Source organism: Girardinichthys multiradiatus, chromosome 2, assembly GCF_021462225.1.
Source record: "Girardinichthys multiradiatus isolate DD_20200921_A chromosome 2, DD_fGirMul_XY1, whole genome shotgun sequence".
Lineage (NCBI taxonomy): Eukaryota > Metazoa > Chordata > Actinopteri > Cyprinodontiformes > Goodeidae > Girardinichthys > Girardinichthys multiradiatus.
The window spans coordinates 9,112,139-9,124,191 of NC_061795.1; the positions used below are offsets into that span (position 1 = coordinate 9,112,139).

At 37.3% G+C, this 12,053-nt stretch overlaps 1 protein-coding gene across 9 annotated transcripts in view; it reads right to left on the reverse strand.

The window, feature by feature from the left end:
- Positions 1-12,053, reverse strand: part of ptprz1a (protein tyrosine phosphatase receptor type Z1a) — a 191,532-nt gene that overhangs the window by 32,494 nt on the left and 146,985 nt on the right. For 6 of the 9 annotated variants that reach the window (XM_047388581.1, XM_047388611.1, XM_047388602.1 and 3 more), the window contains 2 exons: positions 4,895-4,980; positions 2,597-2,617 (listed from right to left, as the gene is read on the reverse strand). In XM_047388581.1, coding sequence (XP_047244537.1) covers positions 2,597-2,617; positions 4,895-4,980 — 107 coding nt within the window. The remainder of the gene's footprint in view (positions 1-2,596; positions 2,618-4,894; positions 4,981-12,053) is intronic. The other 3 variants (XM_047388629.1, XM_047388620.1, XM_047388589.1) reach the window with 1 other exon arrangement.

Consider the following 12,053-nt stretch of genomic DNA (forward strand, 5'->3'; position numbering starts at 1 on the left):
GAATTTGCCAATCCTGGTGTTCTCTGGCAAATGCCAAGCATCCTGCACGGTGTTGGGCTGTGAGCACAACGCCCATTTGTGGACGTCGGGCCCTCATACAATCCTCATGGAGTCGGTTTCTAACCTTTTGTGCAGACACATGCACATTTGTGGCCTGCTGGAGGTCATTTTGCAGGGCTCTGGCAGTGTTTCTTCTGTTCCTCCTTGCAAAAAGGTGGAGGTAGCGGTCTTGCTGCTGGGTTGTTGCCCTCCTACGGCCTCCTCCACGGCTCCTGGTGTACTGGCCTGTCTCCTGGTAGCGCCTCCAGGCTCTGGACACTACGCTGACAGACACAGCAAACCTTCTTGCCACAGTTCGCATTGATGTGCCATCCTCGATGAGCTGCACTACCTGAGCCACTTGTGTGGGTTGTAGAGTCCGTCTCATGCTACCACGAGTGTGAAAGCACCACCAACATTCAAAAGTGACCAAAACATCAGCCAGAAAGCATAGGTACTGAGAAGTGGTCTGTGATCCCCACCTGCAGAACCACTCCTTTATTGAGGGTGTCTTGCTAATCGCCAAATATTTCCCCCTGTTGTCTATTCCATTTGCACAACAGCATGTGAAATTGATTGTCAATCAGTGTTGCTTCCTAAATGGACAGTTTGATTTCACAGACGTTTGATTTACTTGGAGTTATATTGTGTTGTTTAAGTGTTCCCTTTATTTTTTTGAGCAGTGTATATATAATAAAAAACTTTATTAAAAACTGCTTTGGGATCATTTCATTTGCAATGATCAGTGGTCACGCAGATGGAGAAAAAAGAAGCAAGAAAGAGAGAAAGGTCAGGCAAAAAGGAAAAAGGGAGAGAATGAGAAAAGAATAGAGGAGAGAAAGAAGGATGAAGAGAATACAAGATACTAGAAGACTGCCTCTACTCTTGCAGAAACATATATAACAACAGCAATATTACCAAAAACTGCACAGTACTAATGAATGCAACATGTATTTGGTGGTAACAATTTAGAACATGTGTGTACTTGTTAACACCTGAATCCAAACACCTGTGGGTGTGAGCGCGCTTGTGTATATAAGGTTTCTCCATAAAAATGTGCAATAGCATGTGTGAGGAGCAACAGACCTGAGACCCCCAGAGAAGAGCAGAAGAGAGCCCCACGGGAACCACCCAGCAGCCACAGTGCAGAAGGTAGGCCACCACAGCATGCCAAAGACCGGGCACGCCGCCAACCCCACAGCCCATATGTTTACAGAGTTAGCCTTTTGTAGAGTGCTCGAATCATTCCATCTATTGTTCTAATACCACCACCATATTGGGCTAGTTTTCACAGGACAATACTTAACAGACCAAATATTATTGGTAAAACAAAAATACTTGCAGGTATCTTAAAGTTTACTGGTGGAGAAATCTTGGTGCAGCCTATCTTACAGCATTTGGTAGTTGCAGATGTTTTATAACTGAAGGAAAGATGGATGGAGAAATGTACCGGGACATTCTTGATAAGAAGCGGAAGTTGAAACCATTGTGGATTTCCAAGTAAGCCAATAGTCCAAAACACAAAGCCAAGGAAGCTTTTATTGGCTTCAGATGAAGAAAGTAAAGCTTGTAACATGGCCCAGTCAGTCATCAGACTTGTAGCCAATTGAAAATCTATGCTAAAAACTGAAGATCAAAGTGCAGAGAAGGACCCCCGAAACCTTCAACATTTGAAGACAGTTTGTGTGGAAGAATGGGTGATGGGGAATGCATGGGATTAATTTTCAGGAGACGTCTTAAAGGCATCATTGCCAAGTTCATTTGTGGACCAATTTGCGTTGAGTTGTTTGTAACTCTATAGCAGTGTTGCTGAAGTCTTTACCTCATCCATACTTATTTTTTAACAACTATAACTTGACCTAATTAACTGAACCTTTATGACTTATAATAGAGTATTTTGCTAACTTTGACTTTAGTTTAAAATCTAGTTAAAAAATATTTTAAATAAATACAGTTTGGTGTTTTTTAAGCTTAAAAGAACTGATACACTATTTTGCCAAGTGTATTGGGTCACACCACCAAATCAATCAATTCTGGTGTTGCCATCACATCCATGGTGTGTAAAGTTTGGTGTAGAAGGACTAGAATGTCCTGCAGAGTCCTGACCTCAACCTTCTTGAACATCTTTGGGATGAATTAGAGTGGAGGCTGCAGTTCTGGTTTTCTCATCTAACTATGAACACACTCCAAAACCTTGTAGAAGATGTTTACAGAATAGTTAAAGTTGCTATTGCTGGCAACGGTGGGTCCATCAACAAATTGGACCTTATAGATTAAGAATAGGATGTCATCAAAGGTTATGTACATGTAAAACTAGACAGAAAAATACTTTTGGCAGTATAGTGTTGGTGTCATGTTAGGGCAAAGAAATCACCAACACTCAGTCACTTAATGAATAAGAACTATTTTGGAGTCAAGAACCCAACTCTTATAGTTCTACAAAATAGAAATATTCATAAAATTTAGTTTGTTCTCTGAGACAAGATACAATCATTTCTATTTTCTGAAACATGATTTGTGAGTAAATACAGACATAGTCTGGAGGACAGCATCTTACCTCATAACTCTCTTTCAGTGTCTAATGATGAGTGTGAGGAAACAGCAGGCAGCCCGGACATTTCCATGACAACACAGACAACCAAAGAGGTGCAAAATATACAATTACAAGAAAACACACAAAAAAATACAACTACACAGTTTGATGCAAGAGTTACAAACAAAGTTACTGCCAACCAAAGGGAAAATTAACCCAAGACTTAATATGTAATATGCGCTCACTTGCGTAAATACGATTAATCAACCCTAAAATAGCTGGCTGCTGTAGCAGGCCCTGCCTATCAGTGATCCCTTCATTTTCATGCATGTGAAAAATACCTGCACTCATGCCCTAACCACATGACATTACTGTGACCCTGAGCGTTTCTCCTAAATTTCCCTAAGAACATTGGAAATCTAACAAATAAAAAACACCACCAGATTCACAAGTAACACAGCCTGAGAATTTTCTGCAGAGAAAACAAACCTTAACCATTTGTTTGTTATCGTAGAATACATAGATGAAATTCAATTCCTGTTACTTGTACCTTCTATTCACCTCAGTAATTGCAATTGGCACAAAATGCTCTTATGTGCAATTACACAGATTGTTATCATCTAAATGTAACATTTTGACCCAGTGGATGAACTCTCTGGTTTCAGACAGGGTTAGTTTTGGCAAAGGACATCTTGATAAAAGAGAACATTAAACCCTTCTGGTAATATATACCTTCAAACTTATAACTCAGTTTTTGCTTCACCAAAAATTGGTGAGATTTTCATACTTGTTTCATGGTTATCTTAACCATAATGACCCACCCTGTGAAGCTAAATATGCACTCAGAAACCGCCAAAATAAATACATTTCAAGCCAGTTTACAAATAAGCTGATCTATTAAAATGTTGAAATGACTGCACACATTGAAACAGTATGCTGTAGGACATAGGTGCCTTACAACACTGTACATAAAACACGTGTAAAACTAAATAAAATGGTCATTTAATCTGTCCACTTGTCCTTTGCTACTCTTGGGTGGTAAGTGCTGCAGGCTTTCTAGTTTTCTCAACTGTGTACCCCCAGGTGACAAACTTGCTCACATACACCCACTCAACAGAAACACAGGTTACTATTACAATAATGTGGCTTGTCTACTTTGATGGTGGATGCAGTCTTGATTTAATAGTCAATCACTCATCTAGGATTCTGTCTTGAGGTATCCTTTTTGTAAAGCAAAACTGCCCTGGCATATGTAGGCAACAAGCTGCTCTATATGGTATGCCTGAAATGCCACAACAAGACACGTGAAGAAAAAAAAAAGAACTAAAAATGTAAAAAACAGTAGAGAACCAAGCATGGATGGAAATAAGCCACAAAAACCAAAAGCATCATGAAAGTTCTGGCAAAAAGTTAAAATTTGGATGGCACCTCAAGCTAAAGTAATCAAAAATTGGTGAAGCCCTCACACTAACCGTGCAACTGATCAAGCTTAATTGTATTTAAAAATCATAAAAATCCCAACTCTTTGTTGAGGATGACCAGAAGGGACCACAGGCTGTCATGGCTCAAAGCTCAGAGCAGGGCTAGGAGGCTGCAGCCAAACATGATTAGATTTGATGTACTTCCTATTGGTAGCTAATGACTTTTAATATAGTTAATAGCCAATATCAATAGCCAATATCAAACTGCTACTTTTCTAGTTTCCTGTATCAGCTAGTTTTACTGCACTGGAAAAACTTCTATATCACTTTATGAACAGCTGGCTAAAAATCTGAGAAATTTAAAAGTACTCGGTTTTTGAGAATTTATCACAAACATTTGAGTTTATATATTCATGAAAGATTCCTTTAATTTCACAATAAATTCCAATCATCATCCTCATATTGTCTTTAAACCAAAACAATGTAAAGTCTTTGGGTCAATATTTTCTTTGGTTGCAGTTTGAGAGCAAAACTGGAGCCTGGATTCATTTTTATGTCTGGGCAGAACAGAAACAAATGACATCATGTTCCCAATAACGAATAGAGGCTCCTCACAAAGCCATGTGCACGACTGCGTCTATCACCTTAAATTTAGGCATTTTGACTATTATAAGGTGAAAGTACTCTAGGTTAATTTTGGCATTATAATCTCTGTCATAAATAAAATGCATTTCTATTCATGTCAATATTTGTCAATCAATCTTGCAGCCGTACAGCATGGTTTTGTGATGACATCATCACAACACTCACAGACACAACATCCAAAAGCTGCATACCAGTCACACTGTGCCTAAACATATCAGTTGGAAACAGAAGTAGAGAAACATTCTTGGTGTTATACCTCAAATTCTGGCTGGAAGCCCTGAGTGCTGTGAAGTTCGGCAACATGTTTGACAAAGTCCTCCACTGGAAAAACTGTGTTCTCATCTGGAAGATTTAAAAAAGAAAAGCAGCATTCAAACATTTTGATTGATTGATTAAAGTAATTTATTTATTTATTTTTTAGAAAAAAAGAAACAATATCTCTTTGAGATATCAACATTTTTGGTAAAAATGCATTTTAGGCAAATTCCTTTCCAAAGTAGATTTTTTATTTTTTTTTATTTCAGTTTTGGCATGAATCTCCCAGGTCTATGGAAGACACGATTTAAAGGAGACATATCATGCGAAATCCACTTTTTAAGCCCTTAAATACATTTTGTTGTGTACTTGAAGTCTCTAGGGTTGCATAAAAGTTGAATTTAGTCTCTCCAGGTGTTGCGTAGATATCTTTATATTGTGTTAGGGTAATATTTTTCAATCTGTTCAGTTTTCTCTATTCTCCATTACGTTTATTGAACTATAACGTCACAGTATTTGCTGCCGAACAGCTAAACAAGGTCATGGAATTCCAGCTGACCAATTTTGCATATCCGCCATTTTTATTTCTCACTATGTTTTTGTTGTCCAAGCTCAAGTATGCCTACGCTGCAAGTGGATAAGCCTAATGCCCCTTTTCCACTGGCTCGTTTTAGGCGGCGTGGCGCCGCTACACTTGGTTTCACTCTACTCAGTATGATACCAGTTGGATTTCCACTGACCCACTGACAGCTGGAACTATGACGAATGAAGCTCCGCCTCAAGCTGTCAGTGTAGTGCTGTGCTGCGATTAACATTACTGTGTGACATTGTCACATTAAACTAATCTGGGTGAAACGACAAACAATTCATAATTAAACAGAAAATCTTAAGATAAATAAACTAAATACTGTTTATACAATTTTATATGCAAGAATGTCCTCTATATGTTTTTTCATGTATAAAAGGATCCACTGGGAGAATTATCTGGAACCCAGCCCAGCCAGAACTTGTAAAATGAGAATAAGGAGTTCTGATAAAGCTCTGTCCGTCGCTTCTATAAACAGAATGAACTCAGACAGACGGAGTCTTTCGACTAATCCTCCTTCTTACTGGCCGAGGTTGCTGAAACACTCCTCCCTGAAGTACTTTGCGCAAACAAAGAGGACTTTCCCCACTGATGTCGGCAGGTTTGCATGAAAAATAAAATTTAACCAGGCACTCCGAAAAGGTTCTGATCCTGGTGGATGATGTAATGACTGGTGTACACCCGACAACAGAACATTCAGATTTTTCCGCTTGCTGCTTCGGCATCCTTCAACTTGAACTACAAGAATACTGCGAGAAAAAAAACCGACGGATTTGCTGGATTGGTTCATGGCCATCTTTAGAAGTTCCACAGAAAATACTGTGACGTAATAGAGAACAAAACGTAATAGAAAATGGAAAAATCTGAACAGACTTATCAAATATGACCCAAAAAGCATCTAAATGTATCTACGCAGAATCTGGAGGGACTAAATTCAAATTTTCTAGACTTTCAGAGACTACCAATCCACAAAAAATATGTGTCAGAGCTAAAAAAGTGGATGTTGCATGATATGTCCCCGATAATGTTTGGTTGTTGGGTATTGTGGAGATATATTATGTGTGTGCATTAATTATTATTATGTTCATAACCAGTGTGTTATAAAATGTATAACCTGTGTGTGAGTATAAGACATTGTGGCCTGCAGAAGTGTTGTTGCACAAACTTGGCCTTGAGGGTGAAGTAGAGAAATAATGAAGAATGGTGGGAAAAGAATGTGGGAGGATTAACTAGCCAAGTACTCCCTTCTCATATCAGCAGACTCCCTTCTCCAGGTGCAGGACAATAGCTGTCCAAATATGGTAAGCCAGAAGAGTCTGTATGAAATCATATGTATGAAAAAAACTGTAAACATGGGTTGTTCATTTTCATGTGTGTTTCAATAAAAGCAATGGCCCCAGGGAGAAGCTCTGAAGTCGTCTCGGTGTGTGTTGTGTTACCACATGCGAGAGCTTCCCTGGTCCAGGTATTTGAATAACATACAGCTGTCTCCGTGTGATTTATTATAATGTCTTGTGAATTCTTTCAGCTTACGGTGAATAAACGAACACGCAGAACACCCCTTGATGGGGTGCTTTAACAATTGATGACCCCGAACGTGATTCACGGCTGAATCAGGGAATTTGGACAAAGAGAGAGTGTGACAGACGGAAACCTCTGAGACCAGGGCGCCCATAATTATTCGTCAAAAGGTGAGGCAGAGCCTTTTTCAATAAACTCTCCGATTGAATTTATGTATAGGCCAAATTAAACCAGGTCTCAGTGGTTCTGATTTGTTATTACTCTGTAAAACTGTTAAAGACTGTGCATTAACTGAATGTGTTAAAATGGAGTCAGATATGAAAAGCTGAAATGAGACCAGGGGTGAAGTCCGCCTGGGTCAAAGGTCAAAAAGGTTGAAGTCCTTTTATTGCTGAGCGTGGCTGCTCCACTCATTAATTGACGAATTAATGAGATAATGCTGGGTTAGAGTCCCGTGCAACTAGCAAAACACGAATAATTGGCAGTGGTTAGAGTCCAAGAACTAATTCATCTGAATTATTTTAAAGAAAACAGGTGAATGGTTCACTCAGACATTTTACAAGGGTTAAAGTCCCCATCTAGTGGTCACACGGAAGAATTACACAACTGGCTGTGTGTGTAGGGTTAAAGTCCCCATCTAGTGGTCACACGGAATAATTACACAACTGGCTGGGTGTAAAGTCAGTGTTAGACTTTGAACACACGTTCTGAATTAAAAATGTGGTTGGATTTTTGAATATTTGAGCGAAAATGAAATGCATTTATTAAATATAGGGTGAAGTGGCTTGTAGTGGATTGTTTTTGCATATTTGTGCATATTTCCTGTGGGCGAGTGTCTGTCAGACTTGTGTTGAATTGAGGAAATACGAACTGGAATGTGTGTGTGTGCACTGAGCGAGATGATCATTTGGGTTAAAATAACTGTCGAGTGCTAGGGATAAGTGTCTGTGTGGCGGATTATAGAATAAATGTGAATATTAAGTGTTTTTGCTGATATTAAACGACACTGACTGTGACAAGCTCTGACTGACTGATTGTATGTGTGTGACTGGGACAGATCAGTAGAGAGCCGGTCTGCCATTGCGGATGAATAAATGCACTGTGTTGTTAACAAAGACAATACAGTGATAAGCGGATTTTGTGCGCATATTGTGAAGAGGTCATTGAACATTTATGGAAAATTATGTGAAGGGGGCCGAAGAAATATGTAAACGATGGAAAAATAAAATAAAATACGGATTTGAAAAACTTTTAAAACTTTTGAGAGTAATTGGTTTTGTTAAACACATTTTCCTTGGCAAAACAAACCTTTACTGGACAAATTGGGTTATTTTTGAAGGTAAGAAAGATTCTGATTGGACAGTGGTACCACACAAAAATTAAACTAATCTCATGTTTCCTAAAAGACTCTGCATAGAAAAGGCCTTCAGAACCGTGGAGTCATTTTCCACCACAGTACCAAGTTTTTTAAGCATGCTTTTTCTTTATTTTAAAACAGATCTGTATTTTGGTTTTGTTTTTGGCTTTTTAGCATAATGATGTCTGAAGCTTCTTATGAACTGGGTTAGGAGCAAATATGATCTGAGGTAAATTAGGAGCTGTGAACTACTGATTTTTAAATCTGATTATTGTCCAAGCAGAAATAATACACTAACAGGTCTGGGAATATTTAGCCACTCCTCTCTTCAATCTGCAGAAAGTTAACATCATTGTTCATTTTAGGAAAAGAAAAGAAATAAAGGCTCTCTCAACAATAAAGAGGATGGTCGGCTCAAACTCCAGTCTCCTTGTTTGATTTCTTAAGGTTTAAAGATTAAAACAATACATAGGAGTACAAAGGTACACTGCGTAATTTCAGATTACTAAATCATAAAATATTGGAACATTTACCAGCATTTGGATTATTAAAGAGGGGTTCTAGTAATAATTTTCTCCTCAACTCTCAAAATTTAAATAGCCAAATTAAGGAAAATTATGTGCGTACTCCCTTTAAAACACTATGTGGAAAAAAGTCCAGTTTGGAGTCAAGCTTATTATTTTAATTTCTGATTAAATCAAACACTGCAGTTTTTGTTTTGTTTGGGTATACCATAAAAATGTCAACGCCGGCTTAAAATACTTCTTTGCATTTAACCTGAGCAGAGAAATTCTTGAATGCAGCTGCGATTAAATTGAGCCAAACAAAACGAGAATTATGACAATAACTCTCAGGATTGTAGTTATTATTATTACAGAGTTACAGTACAAAGAATTGGCAAAGGGTTTCAGCATCAGTGAACTTGGATACATTTAAGAGAAAACTGTTGCTGTGCTTCTAAATAGTTTGTGCACTCATCTAAAAAAGGATCCTGAAGATTGTCATAACAAAATTGATCAATTACAGCATTAAAAGATATGGCTGAGAAAACATATTCTGAAAAGAGATTGTTAAAAATTTATTTTAATTCTTGAAGCTTCAATTTTGGCCATTTGTCTGTCTTTGATGTTTTGTCTTTGTTGTTGGAATGAATGTTTGTTTATATGTTGCATGAAACAATAATCCATGTTTAGAATAATGTTTCTACATCCCAGATTGATTAAAACTTTGAGTTTTCAGGAGAGTTAAGAAGCAGCTTGTTTCTGAGGTAGGTGCATGTTGATAGTTTTGCAGTTTAAGGATCAATAAGATGGGTTGGAATGAAGAAACTGTGGTCCCGCCCATAGGCTGTCAATCAGAGGTTAGTTCTGCCTGTCTCCGCCCACCTACCAGGTTGGTTCATGCCTTTGTTTTCATGGAAACGCTCAGCACCTCCCTTCCTGAGTTTTAACACTGTTTAAGAGACAATAGAGTCAAAATGCTTGTAGTGACTGTTGCCTTAAAAACATGTTTTTTGTATAATAATTAAGGTTGTAGCATGACATTTAGATTTATGTGTTTTACTATTAAAAGGTTAATGAAATAGTTTAACCTAGTTTGAAGAATTAGTTTTGCATACAGAATCATTGGTGATTTATTAGATTTAAAATTTTCCCTGGTGCCATTAAGCTAATTGACAGTTCAAGATATGCTAATACTTTTCTGAGTGCTAATTGTTATACTACCAACAATACCAAGATAAAATGCAAAAGATTAATTTTACAGTGAAATATTTCCATATTTGGCTCAGATTGTGTGCATTCTTGATTTTCCTCTTTGGGAGAAGCTAAATTTCAGCTCTGTGAAACGACCTTGACAAATAGATGCAGCTGCCTGAATAACTTCTGCACACAGCAGAAGCCTGTCTCTGTTGAGAGCTCTGATAAAGATTGTAACTCTACCCTGCATGTGTCAAACTAAGGGTCCGCGGGCCAAGACTGGACCCCAGAAGTTTAGTGATTCTCTAGAAGTAGAGCCTTTGATCTGGTGGTTGTGTGCTTGAATGTTATTTTGTCAATCAATAAGCAGTTTTGTCTACATTCTGCCACAATCTGCCTTTTGAAAATGTTTTGAATCTTGCTCTTTATGTATAAAAAAAAAAAGAAAAATTGGCTAAAGTCTGCAGCCACAAAATGAACCTGGATTGAAGCTCTAACTATGTTTATTTAATCTGAGATCCTCTCCAAATGCAACAGTATAGGTCAGTCTACATGAGATACTAACAACTTCACCTACTGATATAATATAAAGATCTGAGTGAATATGTGAAACAAACAATGATGAGATTTTTTCAACAGGTGATGCTCATCCAGGAGGAAGACTGTGTTCCTAGGAAATGCAGCTCATTCATTAACAATCAATTTTTCTCCTATAGGTGGAAGTTTTGCTGACTAATCATAGGCTGGATCTATTAAACATTATGAGCACAGACCAAATGACCAAGGTTCAGACTGACTTATGAACCTCACTGACCTGACAATGATAACATGACACCCAACAGATAACACCTTTAAGGTGGACCCCACTAAGACCACCTTATTGATTCTTGGTGAATAAAAAAGAATTGAAGCGTTCAAAACAGACCTAGTGGAAACAAAAGGGGTTATGAGGAAACGATGTGCATTTTAAAAATAATAGAAGTCAAATTATGGTCAAATTTTTGCAAATAAAATTACTCTGACAGAGAAATAAGTAAGTAGTGTGTAAATGTGTGTGAATGGGAATGACTGATTTCATTGTAATGCATCTTTGAGGGACCTTAAAAGCGCTAATAAAGGTCTGATGTTCTGATGATCATTGCCAAACTTATATCTTAATAAGGTTTCCAGGATCTTTTCCGAAAAATCATATAAAGATAGCAAAGGTTCTACCTGTATTAAAAATACTGATAACCATAGGAAAGTTCATAGACCCATTTTCAATTTTTCACAATTCTTTTACAAACAGGGTATTTAAACTTTCATGTGGCCAAATGTCTGTATTTGACTTTCTATTTTTGTGAAATAAATGTCTGTTTCATGTTATGTAAAAATTAGAGTCCTCAACAGTACCATAATAATATTAGGTCAGTTCTCTATGGTAAAACAAAAAGATTTTAACAGATGTTTAGACGTTTTCCAGTCAGGTTCAAAATGATCGAATTACACTCAAACTTAACATAAGATGAAATGAACCTTAACAGAATCACTGGACTGGACTGAAATAGAGAAAACTTGAGTTAGTTGAAACAAACTTTAGTTACTTGAATTAAATACAAAGCTGACTGAAACTGTATGTTGTATCTATAAAACTGGGTAAGATAAACTAAGATTATAAGATATAATATGCCCTTCATTTTTTGTGTTCATCAGTGAATGAGTTTTAATTTTAATTTTTAATAAGAAATAAACCAAGCATTATTTAAAATAATAGCAACTACCAAAAATAGTGATCTCATTTTTAAATGTAATAAGGACATGTGTCAAGGGGGGAATAGGTTACATCTGGTAAAGCATTAATCCTACACTATAAATGTTTCTGACTATGCAAAGAATTTTTGCAGATCATGCATAATTTGTTGCAAACACGGGGGAAGAAGTATTGCCTAGTGGTAATAGATTGACCTAGTTCCACATTTCTTCCCTTCATATGGTATCCCACAGATTATAAGGTCAGATA